Consider the following 24,099-nt stretch of genomic DNA (forward strand, 5'->3'; position numbering starts at 1 on the left):
TCTCAAAAAGTAGAGCTGCAATTTTCATCTCATCTTTCGTTTACCTCTACAGCTTTTGGTAGTAATTGTTTATGAAATCCTTTAAAAGTCATAGCAGTTAAAACTATTCCAAGTAAACCACGATGGCGAAAGATTTTCTACAACCACCTGTATGTACCCTTTTTTTCTTAACTGTTTCAAATTAATTATCAAATTGCTTCAGGGAGATTTGTATATATTTTTTCCCGTCCATTAATAACGTCAACAAGGGAAATTAAGAATTTCTCCACTGATAACTTTGAGGAGGAAAAATAGAATTTAGATTTGAGATGGAAGGATCGGATCATCCATCAGCAAGTCCTTGTCTTAGTATGATTTAGTGGGCATTATGTGAAGTTCATATAGTCATGGTGTGGTAGAAATGGGATAGTTCATATAGTCCTTAGTCCACTTTATCATGATGTTATACATCAATTTCTCTTGCCAACAACTCGAGTTGAAATAATAGCACCAAGAAAATGTGAGCCCTCCGTGGCACCATTGACATTTGACATACACGTAAGTATATATTGGAGCCTTGCAATGAAAGGGTGAGTTGGGTACTCTCCTATTCTAGTCAACGCATGCCTAACTTCAAACACAAGAATCCAAACTTCCTCTTTCTTTTTTAAATATAGAGAGAATAAAATTCAGACTTCTCTTACTTGAGGTAAATTAGGAGATGCTAACATGAACTTATTCCCCCTTATTTGCATTGAAATGCTAAAGTTCATCATAAAAGTAAAAGATTAAGCTATCTAACATATTCTCTGGTTAACTGTACTCTTCTTCTTCTTAGATAGAGGCATACTTTTATTTATTTTTTCAATCCTTTCTTCTTCTTCTTCTTTTTCTCTCTTTCTTCTGTTTAATCGTGGTGTCTAGCAAGGGAAGAGAAGATAGCAGGAGTTAAAATAAAACTTATCATAATAGAATATATTCCCTTAATTCCAGGAGCCAATCATAGATAGACATGGAAAAGGTTGCACTACAACAAATAAAATTCCCACACTGTCCCTGTCCAAAGGGTAAATCGGGACCTTCCACTTGATTATTTTTTTTAACTAGATTATAAGATTTTAATATATAGATTGGATAATTAAATATATAGGTCAATCATTTTTTAAATAATTTATTAAATATTAACTTCGATATTTATGGGGGAATTAAATTTATGATAATTTATTAAATATATATATATGTAACTACTGTTGATAGAATTGAATCATTGGACTAGGATGATGGCCTAATTTATTTATTTATTTTTTCTCTTTTTCTTGGCCAAACTAGTGGAACACCTTTTGCTATTTATTTAATAGGCCTTGGCTTTTTTTCTTTATTTTTCTTTTGTCTATTTTGTTATGCGTATGCACATCCAAATTGGTGAAATATATGAACGCAATTGGTGGATTTTGGACATACAAAAAGAAAAAAATTATGTTTTAATTATTTTTATTCAAGGGATTAAAATGTGAAATATCCACCCAGGGCCAGGATACTGTCTTGGTAGGCGGATTCGTTGTTTTGCCCAGAACAGCAAACGGCATTTTACTAAATACCGAAGTATACCGAGAGGGACCACTCCCACCTTTTTTACCCCTTCCCTCCTCCCCACTCTCTTATCTATTATCGAATAAATTATTCAATTGGTGCTTCGCTGGTTTCGAATTGTACATTCCTAGGGCTTTTTGACCACCAAATCCACGTCCCAATCGGCAAATTTTAGCGCACGAAGCCTTGAAATCGTCAGAAAAAGTTGGCATTTTGGCACCAACTCGGATGGAATCCGTCCTGTCTCGGCTAGAGGTAGCCTTCCGTCCCTCTTCTGAATTGGGGCTTCCGTTTGCATTGCTAGGTTCCATTTTGGTAGTGTAAAGATTGGGATTTTTCTGTTTCTTCGCCATTTTCCCCTGTTGTTGAGGACGTCTGAGTTTTTTTTCCTTTAATTTTTTTGATAAATTTCATCGCAGAAAGCTTCGGATTCTCTGGGCTCACCAAAAGATTGGACCTTTCGTATAAGTTCCTACTTTTTGGGATAAATTTTTTCTCTCTAAAAGTGGGCAAAAATGGATCTTGGGAGGTTCTGGCTCTGAGAGTAATTCGTGTGATCTTATTTCTAGTAGAATAGTTTGTAGGATATTGTTTGATTGCTTAAAATTGAGAAATGGCGGAGACAGTAGATGAGAATGGGTGGCAGGAGATGTTGAGAAGAATACTGCCCCCTGGGACCCCCATCCCTGAGGTACCTGCCAATCTCGACTACTCTATTGCTATGGAGTACGACGGACCGCCGGTATCGCATGAGCTCCCGAGTTTTGAGCCAGTCAATCTGAATTACTCATCAATACCAGCAGCAGAACCAATCTCTGATGATCATAGGCCAGGAAATGATGCTGCGACTCCTGTGATGGATCCGATACCTTTGCCCATCTCCAGAATTGCCCAGTGTGCAGAACCTCCAGTTCAGAACCGGCAGGCATCAGGGGGGAGTTCAGAATCTGTGGTATCAGTATTGCAGAATCAGGAATTCTCTGATGGGACCCACTCAGAGTATTCGGGCTCTGCATGCAGTTCTCCAGGAACACAGCCTACGCAATCCATAAATGAGACAAAGAGAGTTCCCGTGGTCACTTTTGGTTTTGGGCCAGAGGATGAATCAGAAAGTAAGGAGCTCAGTGTGGACACTTCAGCTTCTCCTCAGTATGTGGGTGTATCAAGGACAGAGAAGAGAAAATTAGTTTGCTACCGTTGCGGGAAGAGAAGATGGGAGAGCAAGGAGTCTTGTCTGGTCTGTGATGCAAGATACTGTTGTTATTGTGTGCTCAGAGCAATGGGATCGATGCCTGAAGGCCGCAAGTGTGTATGTTGTATAGGCCAGCCAATTGATGAGTCAAAACGGTCAACACTAGGCAAGAGATCGAGAATTTTATCTCGGTTACTTAGTCCCTTGGAGGTTAGGCAAATACTGAAAGCTGAGAAGGAATGTCCAGCTAATCAGCTTCGACCAGAACAGCTTATTGTCAATGGTTATCCATTGAGGCCAGAAGAGATGGCAGATTTGCTCAGTTGCCCATTACCTCATCAAAAATTGAAGCCTGGAAGGTACTGGTACGACAAAGAATCCGGACTCTGGGGAAAGGCAAGTGTATTGGCAACCTATTATCTTTGGCTACTCTTTGCTGTTTAGCATGCTGGTCAAAAAATTTCTAGGTTGTTACCATATGCTCTTATTATTTTCTTTTTTTCCTTATTTTGACAGGAAGGAGAAAAGCCAGACAGAATCATTAGTTCTAACTTAAATTTCACAGGGAAGCTTCAGCCTAATGCCAGCAATGGTAACACTCAGGTTTATATTAATGGCAGGGAAATCACGAAAGTTGAGTTAAGGGTGCTAAGGGTAGGTATTTTAATTCAGTTAGACATGATGCATTTCTTATTATTTTCCCCCTTAGATACCTTGCTTTTTAAGTAGTCTTTACTTTTGCCATTTTCTACTAGCCCTTTGCAATAAGCCTGTGTAGACCTCTATAATCTTGGAGAAGGTGAATAGAGTCAATAGACATTTACATGTTATGTATACAAATAAAGTACAACTATGACTACTGCAAGAAACTATACTGAGAACATTCTTCTTCATTGGTCATAAGCTTCAGTTGATTCACCTTTTCCTTGAGTTTCTTTTTATCTGCCCAAGGACCTTGTGTTTCCCTGATTGACGGACTCTAAACATATCTTGATTTTGTATGGTAGACCATTGAAAAAGAGAGCTTTAAACATGTCGACTGAATTTTGTTACCTGGTCAACCGATTCATTTATTATTCCAGTATAGATCATCAAAGAAATTCTTCTACAACTAGTATATTCATGGATATGTCTACGTAATATATATTATTGATAAGACTAGTGAATGCTTTCTTCATCTACTACATTGGGACCTTGAAGCACTTGTTTTATTTCCTGTTGATGTCGTTGCCTCCTTGAAGTCAATATTTGGCGCTTCCTTGCACTTGGGATCAGTAAAAGTACCTATACTAAGCACTGAGATATGAAGTTCCTAAATTTTTTAAATTCTTTCTCCTGCCTGCAGGTTGCGGGTGTACAGTGCCCACGTGATACACATTTCTGGGTCTATGATGATGGCCGCTATGAGGAGGAAGGCCAAAATAATATTAAGGGAAAAATCTGGGAATCTGTACGTGCTCTAATCATTGAAGGGATTTTTTTTTTCTTAAAGAAATTGATCTATTCCTCGGTAGTCTTCTGACCTATTTCCTCTCCTCTTTGCTGGGCAGGCACTGACTCGTTTAGTATGTTCCTTTTTCCATTTGCCTGTGCCACATCCAACCTCACAGGGCCCTAGGGTTGAAACCCCCTACTCTGCCAGAACTGTCCCTGATTACTTAGAGCATAAGAGAATCCAAAAGCTTTTACTACTTGGGCCCCAGGGATCTGGGACTAGCACTATATTTAAGCAGGTGAGATGATGTTGTTTCTTCCATAATTTTGTGACCTACTTGTAGTTGGTCATTTGAACTTTACAAGAATAAATGTGAAAATAAGAAGATATCTTCACAAAGAAAAATATTTTGTTGTATACTATGTTGGTATAGTTGGCATAGTGATTAGTTCTATTATCCAGATAGAGCTAATAGGAGCAATGCAGTGTTTACTTTGCACAAATTTAGTATCTGATATGTCACTTGTTTTGGACTAATGCTAGCTTGGTTCCATGTGGTCTCAGCTATTAAGCTTCTCTAGTGGCAACTTATTTTTTTAATTGACTCTTCAATTTGGTAAAGCTTTGCTCTTTTATGTGACAAGTGTTACTTTTGCCTTTGGACTGTCGGTACCTCTATCTTTTACAATATAAATTTTACTTTGAAAGTGTAAATTTCCCATGTCAGCTAATGGACTGCTTTTGAGTCATTTTATGAAAATGTAGTAGACTGTTGATATCACCTTCAAGTCTTCACTGCTTCAGCACTCATCTACTTTGGACAGTTGTAATCCACTCTTTGCTTTTCTTTAATTATATCCATTTTCTTATGAACCATTTAATCTTCATGTTTGACACTTAAGGGTAGATTATAAAGCAACATAATTTATTCTTGCATTGACTAAGATTAGCACTAAATAATGCAAGTAGGAGTAGCAATCAACCCTGTTTACCCAGTAAACCTATCTGAATCTGACTCAAATTGTCAGGTCATACCGAATAATAATAGAATTCAGGTTACAATCTGTATATCATAGCTGATATGGTACCTTCGCTCAGGGAAAAAAGGAGTGTTAGTATTCACTTGACTGAATTTGTAGCATCTACTTTCAAGGTTAAAAAGAACAACTGGGCGGCGAATAGATTAGGAGTCATATTCCAAAAAAGATTATAGTAATCAACCAATGGACCAGGAGATTAGATGAAGAAAGAGGATTACCTACTCTATTCTTTCTTTCAAAACCATGCACACACCCGGGACTTAACCCAATGTGTTGGGTTTGGCTCAGATTTGATCTGGGTATGGTATTCTGCAGTTCAATCAATCCGGATTTTAATCCATATGGATCTTACAAGATCCAACCATTTGCAATTACTGCCTCTGGGAAACTGAGTAATAATGGTTATGTTTCAGTTACATGACAGATAAATCCATTTACATTTTTAACAGCTTAATATAAATAAAATGTTATTTGCAATAGCAGATGCCTGCCCTGCAGAAAACCTGTTTGGATGCAAAGGCCATTAGCCATGAGAATGTGATATATCTATTGAGACTAAGTTAACAATTATTTCTTTCAAGCAATGCATGTTCTTGTTATTTGCAAGAAACATGCTAGACTGCATATTATATCTTGTACATTCAATGAACTGCTCACATATTTCGTTCATGTTAAGTTTGCTCTTTGCTGTGCTCAAATTGCATATGATTGGTGCTGTGATTTCTTTCACTCTTTCAGAACTTCATTCACCTTCCAAGTAATACATCACCAAAATAAATAAATAAATATAGCAATTGATTTGTTAGATTTTCTTCAGTTATTATTAATTTACAGATTACCATAGTGTATATCTCATATTTTGTTCATGCTACTCATGATTGAGTGCTTTTTATATGTTACACGGAGCACTTTCTGTCACTTGTAATTTCTCCTCTGCAGTTACTCTATCCATAAAAATTATTCATTTATTTTATGTCCATCACTTGAACTGCAATATATTAATACAGGCCAAGTTTTTATATGGAAATAACTTCACCCAAGAAGAACTTGATGCTATTAAGCTGATGATACAAAGAAATATGTTCAAATATCTCGGAATTTTGCTAGAGGGCCGTGAGCGCTTTGAGGAGGAGGCTTTGTCTAGGCTGAAAGGTATAAACTCACTTGAAGGTAATATTTGGATGGTTTCCTCATCCATGTTTGCAACCTGAATTGCTCCTTTTGTTATTGAAAATGATATGATTGCTTCATTTGACCATGATTGCCTTGTTTTCCTTTTGGCCTTCAACTTTGGATCTTCAATTGACCCTCTTTTGCTGTTCTTCGTATGATAGATTTCTGTAGAACTATAAATCATGTTTAGATTAGATCCCACCTTAGAATCCCCACTTGTATAAATAAATATGGCACGTAAACATGCATTACTTTTTCTTTTTCATGTACTGTATAAGTATGCGATAAGTAGAATGCTAATTTTTTAGGGTAGAAATGTAGAATGTACTGTATATGTGATAAGTAGAATGTTTGGATGTGAATATGGCTGAATGCTAATTATTTAAGGTATGTATGCTTTTCTCACATAATATACATCCATATGTATACCCATATATATTAGAGAGAGGGGAGGAGGGAGGGACTGGAAAGATCCAATATTAAGTTTATCTTCTAGAGTCAACAGAAGGTGGGTAATTGGTCTTTTGTTAGAGTTTTCATTTTTTCCTAAGTTTGAATGCTTGATCTGTTATTACTTGATGTCTTTTTCCATACTGCTTCTCTTTTATTTATATCATGTACTTATTTGTCCTGGAATTTGTAAGCAAATGAAGACTGTATATAGTTTACTTTGAGAAGACCCACATGTCCGGATGCAACTGCTAATTATGTAGGATTTTCAGGTGATGGTGAATGTGAAGTTAACAGTTCAAATTCATGTGTATACTCAATTAATGCAAGGTTGAAAAAGTTCTCTGACTGGCTTTTAGACATCATAGCAATGGGAGACTTAGATGCCTTTTTCCCTGCTGCAACACGTGAATATGCTCCATTTGTTGATGAGATGTGGAAAGATCCTGCCATGCAAGAAACATACAAGAGAAAAAATGAGCTTCATTTTCTTCCTGATGTTGCTGAATACTTCTTGAACCGGGTAATACTTCAGCACTTCTATGCCATCTTTTCTTCCATATTAGTACCATGACATGCTGACTCTAGATTAACTAGCTGCATTTGAACCATCCTTTTCTTCTAACTGACAGTATTTCTTTTTTGATAGACTGCCACCTTTGCAAGCATTTTGGTGGTAACTGGCCAATTATTTAATAGTTTAGATTGCTCAAAACATTTATGAAAATAGAAGAAAATATTATAATTGCATGGTATGTTCTGTGAAATAGAATCATGGGTTCTGATTTTCTTGGGGAATTAGTAGTTTGAATGATTCTCTATCATGACTCAAATTTAAAATCATGACAAGCTATGTACCCCAATAAAGTTTGAGATACACGAAACCCTAACGATGACTACCCAAGTCTACAATACGAGGAACTCAAAACAATTAAGAATTCTAAGTCAAGAACTCGTAATGTAATAAAGATAATCAAGTTATATAACCAATATCTTCCAATAAAACTAAGATAGTAGCTAGTTTTCAATCGAAACCATGAAAGACTAATACAACTGAAGGTAGGAAACCAAATCCTAAATGGAGAGAGAGTTCCAGTGCACCATGCTCATTCGTTATATTGATCAGTATCTAAAATGTTATAAGAGGTTTTCTGAGTTGACAACTTTAGCTCAATGGATGAATCTATCCAAAGCCAATAAAACTAGATTCCACAACATAATTTAAAAACAAAGGCTCAACAATTAAATATAATAACTAGTAAGCTCACAATGTGAATAATAAAGCACAAGTAATAATAATGCAATTAATAAGCTGATAACATGTTCAAAATGTTTATTATTTGGAACTTCTCAATCTCAATAAGTGTCATATTTCTCATTTTGAGATTGTGCTCATAGATCTACATCAACTAGAAATCACCTCAAAATGATGCTTAAATTTTTTTTCATAGTTGATTTGGTTAGGGCTAGGAGATGTCACTATGTAATAAACACACCGTATCTTTCTACTAATTATATTAATTATTACAAAGAGATTTTGGTTTAGCTTGGGACTGTTTCCTAGTCCCGCCAATGTCATCTAAATGAACTACCATATGATCAAGAAAATGTCTGTTTCTTAAATTTTAAGGTAGACTTGAGTCACTATAGGAAAATGTATGAAAAGTATTTAGCCTGAAATTATTCTCAAACTCCTATCTATATATAGCCGATAATTCATTAGCTACTCATAATCAATATACTTATCATTTGCATAAAGAATAGTAGTAAACAAAAAATAATGTTGCACAAAGATAATGTGATGATATTGTATAAAGATAACATAATAGATATGGCACGAAGATAACATGATAGCATAATAACATGAAATACGAGACAAATAAAATATGTGAGTGCATTCACTCACCTGTGGTCCAAGTGGAATAATTAATGTCTCTAATCCAAGATGAGGAAAAGTTGTCACTTATTATTTGAATAGTGGTATCGGCTTTTGCTCCAGCGCGCTCCGGCGATGAGTTTGACAACGTCAAACACACAGGAGAGAAGAAGGGGGCATCGGCGTGGGGGAGAAGAGGAGAGGCTAGCGTTTTAAAGGGGAGGGGAAGTTAGGGTTTCACAATATCTTCCTTTGTGATCTTGTTAGAGATTTTGCGGTTTTAAAACCACTCAAGGGAGTGGGGGAAGGAAAAAGAATAGTGGTGCATGTGCTAGTTTTTTATTTATTTTTCTTATTAAATTCTGGATATTACACTCTATATAAGCAAAAGAGTCTCTTCCTTTTTGACTGGGAATTTGTTTTTGCAGGCAATAGAAGTATCAAGCAATGAGTATGAACCTTCTGAGAAAGACATATTATATGCAGAAGGAGTAACCCAAGGAAACGGATTGGCCTTCATTGAGTTTTCACTTGATGATCGGAGCCCAATGTCAGAACCTTACATGGACAATCCTGATGGTCACTCGCAGCTTCTTACCAAGTAATTTTTCTTCTTTTACTGGCTTAAGTCTGCATTTAAAAATTTTAAAAGTTAGATACTTTTATGAAAAAAACCAACTGTTTAGATGCTTGGAGAGCATTTTTTGGCATGCCACCTCGCATTCCAGATTATCCACTCAATATGGTAGTCTTTATATATCACTTTCATGTTAACAAATGTTTAACTCTAATAAGCTTTCCCTGCTTTATAATTTCATGGCACAAAGTAGTAGGATCAATCTATGATATACAGAAAGATTTTTTAACTGAATGAAGTAAAAAAGGATGCTCCATTTGTAGTTGTGTAACTGTATACAAACTTTTTACCTTCTTGTTTCATACTAAATTAGGAATTTCTCCTAGAAAGCGTCACTGCCATTTTAATCATATTAAAAGTTAAAGTATGACATTTAATCAGTAATAGATATAATACTAAGTGAAAAATGGCCATATATGGTACTTGGTGTTGTATCAATGAAGACCATTTACTTCTGCTATTCAAGTTTAGTTTAATCTATTCTTTGACTAAAATGTCCTTTGTTCTTTGACTTATCTCATCTTTCACAAAACAACCAAAGGCCATCTTATTTAAAGAAGATTATAATGAGAATATTCCTATAAAGTAATGTAGCACTATAAGATTAAGAATTCAAGATCTAGATGTATGTTTCAAATAATGTTTGTGTCTGCTCATGCTTATTATGATGCAGTGAAACTAGATAGCAGGAGCTAAATCCAAACAAAAGTGCCTACTTTAACCACTGAATAAGAAGCATGCTTTCAGTTTCTTGCGGCACTTGTACAGTATATACAATGATCGATTGTAGGACCTATGAAATGTATGAGCCAACAGGTCCACACGGACAGAAAATCTCTACTAACTAATAAGTTATTTAATTCATTTATGTACTGTTTTAATTTGATAATCTTTACTAAGTTTCTGGTAAAGATTGCTCTCTCTCTCTCTCTCATTCAACTTTTCCTTTTTTTTCCCTTTTATTAGGTACCAGCTGATTAGAGTAAGTGCCAAGGGAATGAACGAGGGTTGCAAGTGGGTGGAAATGTTCGAGGATGTTCGCATGGTAATCTTCTGTCTCTCTCTTAGTGACTATGATCAGCTGGGTGTCCCTGTTAGTGGCAGCAGTAAGGCACAGAACAAGATGATGCAAAGCAAGGAACTATTCGAGGCGGCAGTCAGGTGTCACCCTTGATTCTCGTTTAGTTTGCCCATCTTTTTCTTATTTTGATTCAATCATGATGTGGTCGCTTTTCACTAGGATTAAAGAATTGTCATAACCTTTGTTTACTACTTTCAGGATTTTAAGCTAATCCAGTGCTTGAATGCAGGCAACCATGCTTCCAGGATACACCATTTGTACTGGTGCTGAATAAGTATGACCTCTTTGAGGAGAAGATTGGCCGCGTGCCTCTATCTACGTGCGAGTGGTTCAAAGACTTCTGCCCTGTTGGGACTCACCACAACCACCAGACTGTGGCGCACCAGGCATACTATTACGTTGCAATGAAATTTAAAGACCTCTATTCGTCCCTCACCAACCGAAAGCTGTTTGTGTGGCAAGCACGGGGTCGTGACCGACCTTCCGTAGATGAAGCTTTCAAGTACATAAGAGAGGTGCTAAGGTGGGATGAGGAGAAGGATGAGACTTACTATCATGACGACTCATTCTTTAGCACCACTGAACTTAGTTCACCATTCATCAGGCAAGAATAATGGAAAAAATTGCTGCAATTAGGCTTGCTTTCATTGTTTATTTTGGAGTTGAATGTACTGTCTCCTGAAAGCATCATAAATTATTGTAACTACAGTAGTCTGTCTTCCAGCTTGTCTGATGCAATAAAAAGTTCGTGTAAGGCTCTGATTGTGTTTTTTGGAAAATTCAGTGTGCCTTTTTTAACATTATCACAGTTTGATATGTCTACCAAAATTTTGTACCCTCCATATGGTTCTGATGGTTTGGCAGATTGTAATTCCACTTTATTCTCTGAGTCAATTTATAACCATGGATATTGCCTTGTAGAATATTTTCGTTGTGATTAATTTCACTTAGGTTCTCAATTTATGGTAATAAAATAATATCTTGAACAGAGTAATCAACTCTAAGCCGGTAGCTAGCTTGGATTTGGTTATACTTGGGAGAGATTAGACCTAAAAATTTCCTTCTAATATACGTCGGCATCATTATAATCTTTTCCAAATCCAACTCTTCTTTTCTCAAACTAAAGTCTTATATGCACCTAACTACTTGCAACCTTGCTCTCCGCTCACCACCATTTCCATTCATAAAGATGAGCTTTACTGCAGCTCCAGTATCACCTCACACTTCCCTGTATCTTACCTGATTTTCTTAATCACTTTGCTCTCCTTATTCAACTAAGCTATATAAAAAGATGATGGAACTCAATGTTGAAATTTAACTCACTCTGCATGAGGCTAAATCTTTTTAACCATCTATTATATATCCCAACACTAACCCAATCGATCTGGCCTTCGATTGGACATTCTCTGGTGTAAGCAGTTCAAAAATATCAAGAGAATGGCACACCCCCTAGAAGAGGCTAAAAACCAGTAATAAGAAAGATATCACATAATAAATTGCAGGACGTACAAAGATACCTTCGTATCATTAGTTCATTACACTTCCAACCTGTCCTTAACATCCGGTTACCCAATATCATGGTTAACATCAACAGGAATACTGCTTAGTAAAAAGAAATGCTCATGATGGACGGCCAAGAAAAAAAAATCGAAGAATAGAATTAGTGTTAATTGGATGGAGAACTACAGTTAGACCTATGTTATTGTGCTCAAGAACAATATGCGACATTTTTGTGGTTAGCCTCCTAAGGCACGTCTGATGATTGCCCGCTGCTCCGCCGTCAACCTTGATGGGAAACTAACATCAAACTTGATCCTCAGGTTCCCCTTCTTTCCTGGCTCCTTTGCTAGAGGCATCCCTTCCATTGCAATTACAATTTCATGCCCAGGGCTTACTACATCAGTCAACTTGATTGCTAGATCACGACCGTCAAGGGTCTTGATGTTTAGTGTGGTCCCTGCAAGTGCATCCACCAGAGAGATCTTCTGGTTGATGAAGAGATCATTGCCTTCCCTTGTGTAGACATCGTGGGTCTTCTCATCGATGACAAAGACGAGGTCTGCTGGGAGTTGGTTCGGCAGCTCGTTGCCCTTTCCTGGGAATGTTATCTTGGTTCCCTTCTTCCACCCAGGCTTCACATCAATCGTCAAAATCTCTGTCTCTGGGTCTAAGCGCCTGCCACATATGAAAGAAGAAAAAAATATTAGCAAGATTAAGGTCAAGTTCTATCTAAATTCTAAAATTGAGAAATATGCATTGCCCTGTCTAAAACTGCATGGTAGCATTATTTTTTCCTTTGATTTGATATGAAGAGAGCAATGCTCCAAGTAGTAAGGCAGGCTACCAGACACTAGTTTGTATACTTACATGTAACTGATGAAATCACTTTGTATACACTTAAATAGATTATGAATGCAATATGCTTAATTAGGTGACTCTTCTGCTACTCAATGTCAAAATACTGGGAACAAGGAAACTATCTTGTTTCCATATCTCATGAAGAAGCTAATTCAGAGTGAAGAACAGAAAATGGTTAAAAACTAGGAGCCACTTTTCCCTTTCGCAGCTGACTGTCTTACATGCCTTATTGTCCTTTTAAGCTTCAAGTCCTGCCCAAATACAGCAGTCTTGACCAGAAGTAAATTAAGGATGCAGGGACCAGCAATTCTATTTAACAATGTGAACTGACCAAAGAGAAAAGTAAATTAAAATCCAGACTAGCACATAATAGATATCTAACCTTCATATCTATGTAAAATATAAGATGCCTAGCATGTCTGTGCAGCTTAGCTTGCTTGCCAATGAAACAGCTTTGTTGTTTTGTTACTCCAATGGTTCAGATTTGAAGTTTCAATTCTGACTCCTTGAAAAAATGAATTTTTAGGGCAAAATAGAATGGTTTTATCCTATCGTGGTCTAAAATAAATGTCAAAACCAGAAATCTTGATAATTTCGGTTTTAACTAATGAGTTTTGGAATTAATTTTTCATTAAATTTTGATTGCCATTGTTCGTCTCGAGTTAAACTTTTAGCCAGAATCATAAAGCAAGAAACTCCCTACAGCCTGACAACAGAAACTATATACGATGTAATAGATTAGAAATTCATATTTCAGTCTAGATTTATATCATCAGTTAAAAAATATAAAGGCCTTACAAAGAGTACTGATACTTTATTAGAAGGTTGAGGAAAGGTAGAAATTCATGTCAAGCATCATACTTTATTTAATGTTCCCAAACCATAATTCCCAAAGAGACGCATATTCTAGGTCATTTATGTGAATAAAGCAAAAGGAATTCAGGAAAATTACAAGGGCGCAGAAAAGGAAAATATCTGCAAAAACTGCATACCCATTTGGTTGCAAGACGGTCCTAGAGATCTTCATCTTCCTTGTTGACCCCGTGTAGAGCTCTTCAAGACTGCATGATAGCTTGTTCTCCACTGCTGGTGCTTTTTGAGGCTGGCTTGTGCCAGTGCCTGTGGCCTCATTATGCGATCGGAATGTGCTCTCTGTCCGATGAAACCCACCAAATGTACTAGATCCTTCTGATTGATACCTCGTGGACTTGGCACGTCCTGTGGACTCGAATCCGTAAGGCCTGCTGCTGCTTGCAACAAACTCAGCAAAGACATCCTCCGCATTCCGAGGATTGAATCGAAAATTACGTGGACCGTGCGAGCCATTAGCAGACGCGGCTCTACTTTGAGAGCCAGGAGGGGGCATCCCCTTCAACCCTTCTTCTCCATGCTGATCGTATATAGCCCTCTTTTGTAGATCGCTTAAAACCTGAACAAACAGGGGCATGTGATATTGAGAGACAGTTTGGAAAATATGATAATTCTACAACTACTATGTAAGCCAATTTGCATTATGAACAGAATATCATGATAAGTACCAACTGTAGATGGCATTCAAAAGAATGCCTTAGATAAATGTGTAAACAAAATTTACACAAAGAAAGGTTGAGGAAGAAAAGAAGTTCCAAATCTAACAGGAAATATAGGAGAAAGCATTCTCATTTCTAAAATATATCCAAACCAGATAAGCAGAAGTATTTAATCATACGAAACATAGAAATATATTATCTCCTCTCAAACTATTCAGCTCATATCTTATTCTCTTCTAACCGACTAAAAACATTCTTGTTTCTTATTTTACGCAGGCTTGCAACTAATAGAAAGATGAATCCTCCACTTTTCAAGCGCCTTAGTTTTAAAATCTACTGCAATCTAACACTATCAAACAAAGTTTCATGACCATGTATTCAAGCCTGAGCAACAAAAGCATCATCGTGCGATGAAGATTCATTCTTTCTACTTCCCCTGTCAAATTTCAGCTATCAATCGAAATAAAGCAAGTCAAAATTTTGAATCTAATCCAGAAAAGGTTGAATTTATTAAAGTTAAAACAATATAAAATTGATCAAGTCCAAAGAACTCGCCTCGTACGCTTCAGAGATCTGCTTAAACTTGGCCTCGGCCTCCTTGTTGTCGCCAGGGTTCTTGTCCGGGTGCCATCTCATCGCCAGCCTCCGGTAGGACTTCTTGAGATCCTCGTCTGTCGCATTCCGATTCACCTTCAAGATGTTGTAGTAATCCACTCCCATAGCGATCCAAACATGGAACCACGGCAGCAAAACTTATCGGTACCAGGACCTCAAAAGGAGCCCTAACCCTAATCTCAACCCAAGCACTCGCCAAGACGCCACCTTTTGCCAGTCACCACACCGGATCAATCAAATTCTTGAAGGAAAGAATCAGGAAACCATCAAATTGGAGCGCGCGCACGAATTGTTCCTCCCCAAACTTCGTGCACAAATTACTATAAGAAATAGGAAAAAAGATCGTACGAAAAGCTTACTTGCGAGGCTCCAATCGATCGATTTGCTCCGGTTTCCGGAAAACAAAAAACAAACAAGAACAAAAAAAAGGAAGGAAATTTTTGTGGCGGAAAGGTCGGAGGGAAGAGGACGATCCATGTTTCGAGCAGTTAAGCTTTACTTACTAGGGGTATTAACGGGCCGAGCATAAGAGAGCTTTAGTACCGAATCCAGACCCGGATCCGATTTGAGTTATCTTGTGCCATATAGCCATATACATATAACATATTACATACAACCAATCGGGTTTGGTATGTAAATTTGAATCCGACATGCTTACCAATATGCTACAGATCGCACTAATATTTGAAATGGTCATTGATCCTATTAGTGAAGTGATTTAAACTGGATTAGATGATTAAATCGCAACTTAATAGCGTTAGAATGTGGGATGCTTCGGTGGAATATTTTAGTTTAAGAGGGCAATCCAAGCATCATCAAATGGCACGGCATGGCATGTGCCAGGTTTTGGTCAACGATTCGTCGCTATTAAGTAATCATAAGTTGCTGCCTGCAAAGAAATGGCAGCGCATTGCGTGGAGAAGAGGAGGACGTGCTCTCTTTGGTCAATGGCGTACTTGAATAAATGGATCGGATATGAACACGGAAACTTTTACACTTGTCACACATCTGAATCTAATATAATATAGTTCTGAATCTAATCTAATATAATATAATATATAATATAGACGAATTCGTTTAATTATTTTCACTTGTTAGCAGCCTTTGCATCTTTTCTCTCTGCGCCAATCTGCAGTCCAAGTTTTCCGCTTCTTATTGTAATCAATAATTGAAATCATTCTCGCAGTCCCTGTTCTTGGAGAATTGCTAATATCAAAGGAAATATAAGAGAATATGTTAGACTTCTTTTTTATTATTTATTTTTAAGAGAAAGATTGTAGACTTATAATTCATTAAGCTTTAATGGAATGTTATAATTTGATACATAAGTAAAAGGGAGGAAGGAAAGGTGACAGCTCTAAGTAGAGGCCCTAAACACTAAGCACAAGCACTCTTACATATAAGAACGGAGGAGAAAGGACAATAATGCTGGAGACAAACTTGCCACTTGACTATCAATAATATAATTACCTCGAAGCACCATGAGAGGCTTGAGAGAAGACACGTAAAGAAGAGTGGATGTCTTGCAGCTCTATTGATACCATAAATGACAAGATGCTATAAACCTATAATACTGTAAAACACTACAACATAATCTAAGAAAATAAACAAGAAAAAAACAAATAGAAAAGAGACGAGACCGATGATTTGAGACAAAAAAAAGACACACACACACAATGATACATCACACTTAAACCCAGAAACATTAACCATGACATAAGGCACCATTAACAGTAAAGAATCGAATAAGGGTATATGAAGGTGGTTGGAATATGAAGGTGAGTGGATAGTTAAACATGATTTCTCTTTATTTGTATTTGTGATTCTTATTCCTCATGTTATGTCAGAAAAGAATATATCTAAGCAAATTTTGTAGAACAGTGATTTGGTGCATCTCGACACTAGACATCAATCGCATATGCTCCAATTATATCTTATCAAATCATTTGATGCTAATAATATTATCGTAAGTGTGCTCAAAATTGTACATTGGGTGGCGTGCTTAAATTTTTTTAATAGTTGCACTAATTTGAAATAGAGAATTATACAATAAGTATAAATGGGTCAAATATAAGATAATTTTCTATAGCCTTTCGGACTATTATGTATATACTTTTTAAATATTTTTTTTAACACATATACTTTCCGACTTTAAAAAGAATTAATTTAAAATTTTATATAGTTTTTTTTTTTGGTTCAAAATGTATATGCATATTTTATTTAATTATTTAGAGCGGTATATTTGTGTAATTAAAAAAAAGTTAAGAAAGAAGTGTACGTGAAAATTATTAATAGTCTGGAGTCGGCAAATAGCCGTCTCAGCTGCCGAGGTCAAGTCTCGAGGAGTTGGTTTAAGTTGAGACTCAGACCGCCGACAGGGTCTTTTTCTAGGGTTTTGGTTTGATTTGCCATGGCCAAGTATAACGTCGTGCAGAAGCAGCGGCGGGAGCGGACCCAGGAGAGAAAGCGGGCGGTCCATGGCGAGCCCGGTAGTGGTAAGCTCAAGCAGCGAACCCCGCCGGTCTATATGTCCGGCAAGCGCAAGAGGAAGCTCCTAAAAAAATGGCGTCGGGTACTATTCGATCTGGAACCCCTGAATGCTCTCTCTTTTCCATGCTTGTGGGGTTGTTTAGCTCCAAATCTATACTGGGTATTCTTCAAAATCTGACATTTTTTTATTATTTCGCAGGATCAAAAGGAGGCCATCGAGAAGGGCTTGGTCACGATGGAAGATGTCGAGATGGCAATCGCTGAAGGTGCGTTCCCCCCCCCCCCCTTTGAATTCTGTGTGCTTATTTCTTGATTTGCTCGGTTACTAACGAAAATTTTGGAAGTTTACGTTTTCAAACTATGTATTCTTTAATTCAGAGGTTCTATGTTTTTATTGGTATGTGTAGTTCTCCTGAATGTCTAATGACTGTATAGTTGTGCTATTTTTATCATAATGTTGGCTTTATGATGAAGAACTGATCTTAAGGAACAATGTAGGTGATTATTTCTAGCTTGTTGGATTATTTCTTTGCTGGAGTTTGTTTCGAAAGGCCTATGTCACCTCTGTATGGAAGAACACCACTAAAATCTGATTGCTTGATATTGTTAGATTTTGTTGGACATTATTTTTTGATATATTGGACCTTTCTGCAGGTGATGAATGGGCTTCGTACTCTCATTGAACATAGAAATTAAGCTAACTTAGTTTATTCTATGGAGAAAATCCTTCTCTGGTTTTAGAAGTTAATAGTGCTTTGCGATATTTTTTTATTTATGTACAGTAATCAGTTATAGCAATTCCAACTTAAATTTATGTTAAGAAAGGGATTCAAATATATTATACTGTCTCAACTGTAGTCAGCAATGTGCAAAGGTGCTTCAAGCCTTTGCCTAGATTCTCTGCCCATAAGGTTAAGCGCTAGAACAGCACCTCAACATAACCCCAAGTGAAGTGACTTTAATAAGGCAATGCTCTGACCAATGCCTGGTTCAATACTTCTATCCTGTAATGTTTTGTAAGCTTTTGGAAGTCTTTTTTTTCTCACACAGAACAACCTACAGATCTTGAGAGGCTCCTTACTGAAAGATGTTGGGAGTTGGATGATTTTGTATGTAACCAATTCCTTTGGTAGATAACTTGTTTCTACTATGCTTGCTCTCTGAGGGATCAAGGATAACTGTTCTCTTTTTCTTTTCATTTTTTGGTGAAGAATAATTGTTCATGATTGTAGTGTTATGTACCTTGTAATCTTCAGATGAAGAAGTATGTTGTCATATCACTCATTGGTGATTATATATAGAAGCCTTTACTTAAGTTCTTTAAAATTGATTGGTAGGTTCTTCCGATGCCACAGATGAGAAGCCTAACAAGAAGATTAACTTGAAGAAGGCCTCAAGGCTTCAGATCAAAAGATTAAAAGGCAAAGGCAAAGGAAAAGGCAAGCTGTTTCTTTCAGTCCTTGATATAATGCCTTATGAATTCAACTTTTTCCATCAACTTTATAGAGCATCTGTTATCCTTAAATTCTACTTTAGTCGCATTATTGAATGGTATTTGTTTATCAAGGTGCATGATTGGATTTTTTTCCATCAAAGAAAGTGTTTTTGACGATGTTCTTTTTGTAAATGACTGGGATATTTCTAGAAAGATGTGTGTTGTCAGATGTCTTGGAAGTAGTATGGTGAAGGAAGTGGACTAAAATAATTTTCAAGCAAACTCTTCTTATCTTCTAAGTTGTAGTTAAGAAGTTCAATGTTGCTTCCCTTTAACCCAAAAAGTTGTCAGTTTGATCTTGCACAGAGCACTAGTTCAAATTACTGAACCCTTCATTCAAAAACAAATTTAAGGTGCACTTTACTTTGAAAATCCATTCTACTTTGATGCAACATATGTTCAACAATCTCTCCCTCTATATTTCTTGTAGGGAGTAGCAAACATATTTATTTTTTCTGCATGGTTCCTAGGAGTAGGGTTCTCCCATGAAGATACAGAGTCAATGAAAGGCCTGATCAAAGAAACAGCTTTGAAAATTAAGAGATTATTGCTTTAGTTGGATCTCTCTTAACAGGCTAAATACTCATTAGATTAGTCTTTAGACAATCCTTTATACCACTGGATATGGAATGCTTAAACTGTCTCCTAAGGTGGAATGATTGGATGAATATGCATACTAGGCAAGGAACATTAACACAGATTTGGTGTCAGCGTTAAGACGCATTCAAGTACTAGAACTGATATTACATGCACCGGATTATTTTGCAGCACTTCATTACTCTTTTCTATCAGATTATGATTGACTGGAATTTGGAAACTATCGTCCTCAAGTGGTTATGGACCGTTCCAAAAACTTAGTCCTGAGGAAATAGATATACAGTATTTGTTTTTAATTACTTATTTTTTTTGTGATGTCCAAAGTTTTTTTTTTTCCATTTATCCTGATGTTTCGAGGAACTGTGCTTGTTTGTTTTGTAGGTAAAAGGAAAGGAAAGGTTACTAAACCACCTACAAACGAGAAAATCGATGCCATGGTAGAATGACCGATGGAGTAAAACGCATCAAAGTGTATGGTTAAGGAACCAAAAAATTGGCCTGCATCATGAGGCACCGAGGCCTTTACTTATCACAAACCTGTAGTAATTTAAGATATCGTTATTCTTCATTAGGTTCTGAAGTAAATGACTGTATGACAGGCAAATAGTGCACTTTATGCGAATGAAATTTAAATCCAAGGTCAAGTAGTTCTTACAGAATTAATGCCACTCTTCTGTAAGCCATTACTTATGTATTGAAAAAGACATTTATGCCAAAGTAGTCAGGTCTGTACTTAGCATTGCTATAAACCTTTTGAATTCGATTTCAGTCTGCTATTAAACAGATTGGCTACAAATCTATTATATGATCATTGTCCTATCCCTACCAAAGAAAGGGAAAAGGTTGAAAAATTATGGAGACTCAAGTTTACTTATTTTCAGTCACTTTAAAAAAGAATATTGATAGATTATAAGGTACCAGTGATTGAGCATGGATAAATTATGAAGTACCCCTGGAATACCAATGTCTCAAACTTGATTGTGGAGATTGGACAAACTAAAAGTAGCGCAACTCTTGATGCTTAAGAAGTAAACTCGGTCATGATACCAAGGTAAGAGGAGGATGATATAAAGATAATGATATATTCCTAGTCATCAAGGTGATTAACACAACTAGGTTTTCTTGATTCGTTGTTTTATCGATGTAAAAGAGGGAAATAGGTAAAGAAATATATATTTTTGCCTGAAAACCAAATAACAATCGTCGCCTGAGAGATTCGAACTCTCGCGGGGAAACCCCATGTACTTAGCAGGCACACGCCTTAACCACTCGGCCAAAGCGACTGGAATGAAAGGTAAATAGATGACCTAATTAGATGATTACAAAGTAATTCAAGCCGGTTTATGCGTATAGTATCGAGGAAGAAGACTAGTCCCGCCTATAGGCTCGTGATCGGTTGAAAGGAAAATCCAGCACAAAATTACCGCCATTCATTGACCACTTCAATTTCAACAAATACGTTGTATACGTTACAGATCTAGCTTACACACTTGCCTTGGGATCACTGACCTCCAGGCTCCAGAGGATGATGCCCAAACTTCTTTATTCACACCATAATAAATATTATATATATCACATAATAAAGTTAACTAATATGGGATCTATGCAATCTGGGATATGCCTCTTCACCGAGCTGTTTGGCAAAGAGTTAGCGACTTCTCTAGCAAATGCCATGTAATCCTCGTAGCTCTTGCCAGTATCACGTCCTCCGTTTAGAACAGGAAGGGCAGTTCCGTCATTTCGATAGTCCCAGTCTCCCGTCCTCCAATCGAAATTGTAGCGGGGCAGAAACTTGTGCCCATGGGCTGCTACCAACTCTATTGCATCCACCACGAACTCCATCTCCTCCGTTGATGTGCAGTGGGCAAAGCTGACACGTGTCCACCCTGGCCTCGCCCCTTCGTAACCCTGCATGAAATGACCCAAAAACATCAATAAATAATGCCATAGGTGCGAACAATATCGTGGACCGAAAAGGGTGAGAAGGGTGGCAAGTACTCTTTCAACGGCGGATTTGATGGCTTTGGACCGCATCCGATCTATGCCGAGAAGTACGTGACCGTAGGGACCGGCGCACGCGCAGCCACCGCGCGCCTGGATCCCGAACAGGTCGTTCAGCAGCTTGGTGACGAAGCGGCAGTGCAGGTTCTTGCCACTTGTCCCGTCCGGATACAAGACAAAGGAGAAGATGGGTTGTCGGTCGTCGTCGGACGTGCCTCCCAGGACTCGCACCTTCGGGTTCCCCCGGATCCGCTCCATGGCCCCTCGCAGGAGCCTGTCCTCCTTCTCCCGAATCGCCTCGTGGCCGATCCACTCCTTCACGCGAAACGCCATGGCAGCACGAATCTTCTGCACGATCGCGGGCGTGCCGGCGTCCTCCCGCTCCTCCACGTCCTCGCAGTAGATGGTGTCCTGATGAGACCGAAACGTGTCACAATTCGGGAGGTAAAATCACGGACAATTAGAGGGATCGAACGGCTGCGAGTGGTGGATCACCTGGTTGCCGAAGGAGCTGACGTACAAGACGGTGCCCCCACCGCTGGTGGAGGGAGGGGTGGCTCCGATCCGGTACAAGTCCTGTCGCATGAGAAGGATCCCAGGGCTCCCTGGCCCACCTACAAACTTGTGTGGGCTGAGGAACACCGCATCGTAGCCGTCCGATTCACCCGATCTCATGTCAATCTCCACATAAGGCCCACTGATCAAATAGAAACACTGACAGAGTATGAATCATAATATCACTAAGTATATATATATATAAGGTGTGAAATGGGAGTGTGCATCCACGTACCTGCATGCGAAGTCAAAGCAGGCATAGGCACCATGCTCGTGAAGCAAGCGTGCTATGGCACGTGTGTCAGTGTGGATCCCAGTGACATTGCTACAAGCCGAGAAAGACCCAAGCTTGGGCCTTCCAAAGAACTCAGAGGACTTGAGCTGGGCCTCGAGGTCCACGAGATCCACGAATCCGGACTCGTCCAGCCCAATTTCTACCACCTGGGCCAGGCTCTCGCGCCACGACAGCAAATTGGAGTGGTGCTCGTACGGCCCAAGGAACACCACCCAACGATCCGACGGCGGAAGGTGGTCGAGGACCGTCGACCGGAGGATCGACGGCACGGCGATGCCCATGACTTCTTGCAGCCGTTTGATCGCCGCCGTGCAGCCGGAGCCACAGAATATTAGGGCGTCATCTGGGCCGGATCCCATGCACCGCTTAATGTATTGGGCCGCTTCGTGGGACAACTTGCTGGTGTGGAGGCCGACATAGCTATCCACTGTATGAGTATTCCCTGAAAAAGATTGAGAAGCTTTCAGTGGAAGCCTACATGGTTGCCACGTGAGAGACATGCATTCCTTTATGCGCAGAGTTATGACACCTTATGCCTCCATGAGACATTGTCTTATGCCACTGTTTGGCTCGTAACGGGGATGTCTCCTCCTAGTTCAATGCATAAAGTCTAAAAAAAAGCTACCAAATTGAATATAATTTTTCGAATCTGGATAAGCATAACAATAATGAACCATATTACAATATGGAAAAAAATAAGTGCCAATTCAAGAAGACTAACAAACAATACGGAACCATATTCCAAACTTACCATAGTACGGAAGAACATCCCTCTGAAGGAATTCCTCAACAAACCATAAGAACCTTCCGGAAGCCGTGTAATCGGCGTACGTGATGCGCCGGCGGCCAAAGGGAGACTCAAACTCTGCCTCCGCTCCGACGACCTGGGACCGCAACCACGCGCACTTAGTATCAACGTCGCCGTCGTCATCAACCGAGGTACTCAGAGACTCCAACATGTCCAACGTCCCAACTGATTCCTTCTGCTTCATAGATTCCGAGAAAGATTGTGCGAATGGGGACATCAGAAGAAGAGGCATGGTAGTAGAAAAGGGTTAATGTTTGATTAAAAAAATTGAATCGATCCTTTGATGCGTCTTTAAACTCTAAAGAGGGTGACTATATTCCTCTCTCTATATATACACTGGGACATCGGATTTTGGTGGCGAAGTTTCCATTTCATGATATCACGGAGAAAAGAAGCGCCCAAAGTAAAATGGAATACAAGGGCACAGAACAAACCTGGCTACGTGAGTTGGCGTACTCTTTAATTTGTAGTCGTACTTTTTGTAGACGTACTCTTTGTAGTCAATGGTTTGTGAAATCCGTGAACATTACACAGGTGACAGGGCATCGCCCAGTAAAGTTTTGGCATCTTTTGAGCATCTTATCCACAGCCCACGGAGATTGAAGAGGATGGATTAATGATCTGGCAAAAGTTTTAATCTGTTTGGCTCCAATTAAACTTGACCGACTTGACATTATGATCTTTGGAGTACTTCGCTGTAGAATGGATAATTACATCTCTTGATTCTCACATAAATCTACTCATTTAAAAAACAAAAAGATATATTTGATAGGTTTAATATACTGGGTTCAATATGGTATGAAAAGTAAAGCCTGTATAATAATAAGCAATTGTTTAAAGAATCTAGATATAATTTATTATAAATTTATATGGGCTCTTTTTATTTTTAACTATCTGAGCACC

At 38.3% G+C, this 24,099-nt stretch overlaps 4 protein-coding genes and 1 non-coding gene across 10 annotated transcripts; 2 read left to right on the plus strand and 3 right to left on the minus strand.

Moving 5' to 3' along the window:
* Positions 1 to 1,648: 1,648 nt before the first annotated feature.
* On the plus strand, positions 1,649 to 11,295 carry LOC140777728 (extra-large guanine nucleotide-binding protein 3). Of its 3 annotated transcripts, none has more exons than XM_073122051.1 (10): positions 1,649 to 1,884; positions 1,989 to 3,161; positions 3,282 to 3,415; positions 4,107 to 4,211; positions 4,312 to 4,494; positions 6,244 to 6,406; positions 7,132 to 7,382; positions 9,164 to 9,336; positions 10,339 to 10,533; positions 10,683 to 11,295. In XM_073122051.1, the coding sequence occupies exons 2-10, from the start codon at positions 2,183 to 2,185 to the stop codon at positions 11,065 to 11,067; spliced, it is 2,568 nt and encodes an 855-aa protein (XP_072978152.1). In that variant the 5' UTR covers positions 1,649 to 1,884; positions 1,989 to 2,182; the 3' UTR covers positions 11,068 to 11,295. The 3 variants fall into 3 exon arrangements, with proteins under 3 accessions (XP_072978152.1, XP_072978151.1, XP_072978153.1); XM_073122050.1 differs by having other exon boundaries at positions 1,649 to 1,824; XM_073122052.1 differs by having other exon boundaries at positions 1,649 to 1,824; positions 6,244 to 6,388.
* Positions 11,296 to 11,959: 664 nt separating this feature from the next.
* LOC140779904 (uncharacterized) lies at positions 11,960 to 15,467 on the minus strand. 2 transcript variants are annotated; one of them, XM_073125230.1, is made up of 4 exons: positions 15,315 to 15,467; positions 14,896 to 15,196; positions 13,804 to 14,240; positions 11,960 to 12,628 (listed from the first exon to the last, which is right to left on the minus strand). In XM_073125230.1, the coding sequence occupies exons 2-4, from the start codon at positions 15,058 to 15,060 to the stop codon at positions 12,190 to 12,192; spliced, it is 1,041 nt and encodes a 346-aa protein (XP_072981331.1). In that variant the 5' UTR covers positions 15,061 to 15,196; positions 15,315 to 15,467; the 3' UTR covers positions 11,960 to 12,189. The 2 variants fall into 2 exon arrangements, with proteins under 2 accessions (XP_072981331.1, XP_072981333.1); XM_073125232.1 differs by having other exon boundaries at positions 15,304 to 15,419.
* A 1,848-nt stretch (positions 15,468 to 17,315) lies between these two features.
* LOC140778130 (uncharacterized) lies at positions 17,316 to 20,320 on the plus strand. Of its 2 annotated transcripts, none has more exons than XM_073122696.1 (4): positions 17,316 to 17,527; positions 17,645 to 17,711; positions 18,801 to 18,884; positions 19,919 to 20,320. In XM_073122696.1, the coding sequence occupies exons 1-4, from the start codon at positions 17,366 to 17,368 to the stop codon at positions 19,981 to 19,983; spliced, it is 378 nt and encodes a 125-aa protein (XP_072978797.1). In that variant the 5' UTR covers positions 17,316 to 17,365; the 3' UTR covers positions 19,984 to 20,320. The 2 variants fall into 2 exon arrangements, with proteins under 2 accessions (XP_072978797.1, XP_072978796.1); XM_073122695.1 differs by having other exon boundaries at positions 17,319 to 17,527; positions 18,783 to 18,884.
* A 418-nt stretch (positions 20,321 to 20,738) lies between these two features.
* Positions 20,739 to 20,820, minus strand: TRNAS-GCU (transfer RNA serine (anticodon GCU)). The gene has a single exon. It is a non-coding gene; the product is annotated as a tRNA-Ser (tRNA).
* A 131-nt stretch (positions 20,821 to 20,951) lies between these two features.
* On the minus strand, positions 20,952 to 23,651 carry LOC140778983 (uncharacterized). 2 transcript variants are annotated; one of them, XM_073123908.1, is made up of 6 exons: positions 23,631 to 23,651; positions 23,140 to 23,371; positions 22,329 to 22,830; positions 22,034 to 22,235; positions 21,536 to 21,949; positions 20,952 to 21,445 (listed from the first exon to the last, which is right to left on the minus strand). In XM_073123908.1, the coding sequence occupies exons 2-6, from the start codon at positions 23,345 to 23,347 to the stop codon at positions 21,110 to 21,112; spliced, it is 1,662 nt and encodes a 553-aa protein (XP_072980009.1). In that variant the 5' UTR covers positions 23,348 to 23,371; positions 23,631 to 23,651; the 3' UTR covers positions 20,952 to 21,109. The 2 variants fall into 2 exon arrangements, with proteins under 2 accessions (XP_072980009.1, XP_072980008.1); XM_073123907.1 differs by lacking the exon at positions 23,631 to 23,651 and having other exon boundaries at positions 23,140 to 23,548.
* Positions 23,652 to 24,099: the final 448 nt, after the last annotated feature.

Source organism: Typha angustifolia, chromosome 15 (assembly GCF_048772165.1).
Source record: "Typha angustifolia cultivar Huaian chromosome 15, ASM4877216v1, whole genome shotgun sequence".
NCBI classification, from domain to species: domain Eukaryota; kingdom Viridiplantae; phylum Streptophyta; class Magnoliopsida; order Poales; family Typhaceae; genus Typha; species Typha angustifolia.

Excerpts from the sequence above, each read along its gene's own strand:
- LOC140778130 (XM_073122695.1), top strand. The coding sequence starts at position 17,366 with ATGGCCAAGTATAACGTCGTGCAGAAGCAGCGGCGGGAGCGGACCCAG. Across the intron at positions 17,712-18,782 it reads CGAGATGGCAATCGCTGAAG|GTTCTTCCGATGCCACAGAT; the intron begins GTGCGTTCCCCC and ends ATTGATTGGTAG. Across the intron at positions 18,885-19,918 it reads AGGCAAAGGCAAAGGAAAAG|GTAAAAGGAAAGGAAAGGTT; the intron begins GCAAGCTGTTTC and ends TTTGTTTTGTAG.
- LOC140777728 (XM_073122051.1), top strand. The coding sequence starts at position 2,183 with ATGGCGGAGACAGTAGATGAGAATGGGTGGCAGGAGATGTTGAGAAGA. Across the intron at positions 3,416-4,106 it reads TTGAGTTAAGGGTGCTAAGG|GTTGCGGGTGTACAGTGCCC; the intron begins GTAGGTATTTTA and ends TCCTGCCTGCAG. Across the intron at positions 7,383-9,163 it reads CTGAATACTTCTTGAACCGG|GCAATAGAAGTATCAAGCAA; the intron begins GTAATACTTCAG and ends TTGTTTTTGCAG.
- LOC140778983 (XM_073123907.1), bottom strand. The coding sequence starts at position 23,428 with ATGCCTCTTCTTCTGATGTCCCCATTCGCACAATCTTTCTCGGAATCT. Across the intron at positions 22,831-23,139 it reads GGATGTTCTTCCGTACTATG|GGAATACTCATACAGTGGAT; the intron begins GTAAGTTTGGAA and ends AATCTTTTTCAG. Across the intron at positions 21,446-21,535 it reads TCAAATCCGCCGTTGAAAGA|GGTTACGAAGGGGCGAGGCC; the intron begins GTACTTGCCACC and ends CATTTCATGCAG.
- LOC140779904 (XM_073125230.1), bottom strand. The coding sequence starts at position 15,060 with ATGGGAGTGGATTACTACAACATCTTGAAGGTGAATCGGAATGCGACA. Across the intron at positions 14,241-14,895 it reads AGATCTCTGAAGCGTACGAG|GTTTTAAGCGATCTACAAAA; the intron begins GCGAGTTCTTTG and ends CTGTTTGTTCAG. Across the intron at positions 12,629-13,803 it reads ACCGTCTTGCAACCAAATGG|GCGCTTAGACCCAGAGACAG; the intron begins GTATGCAGTTTT and ends CATATGTGGCAG.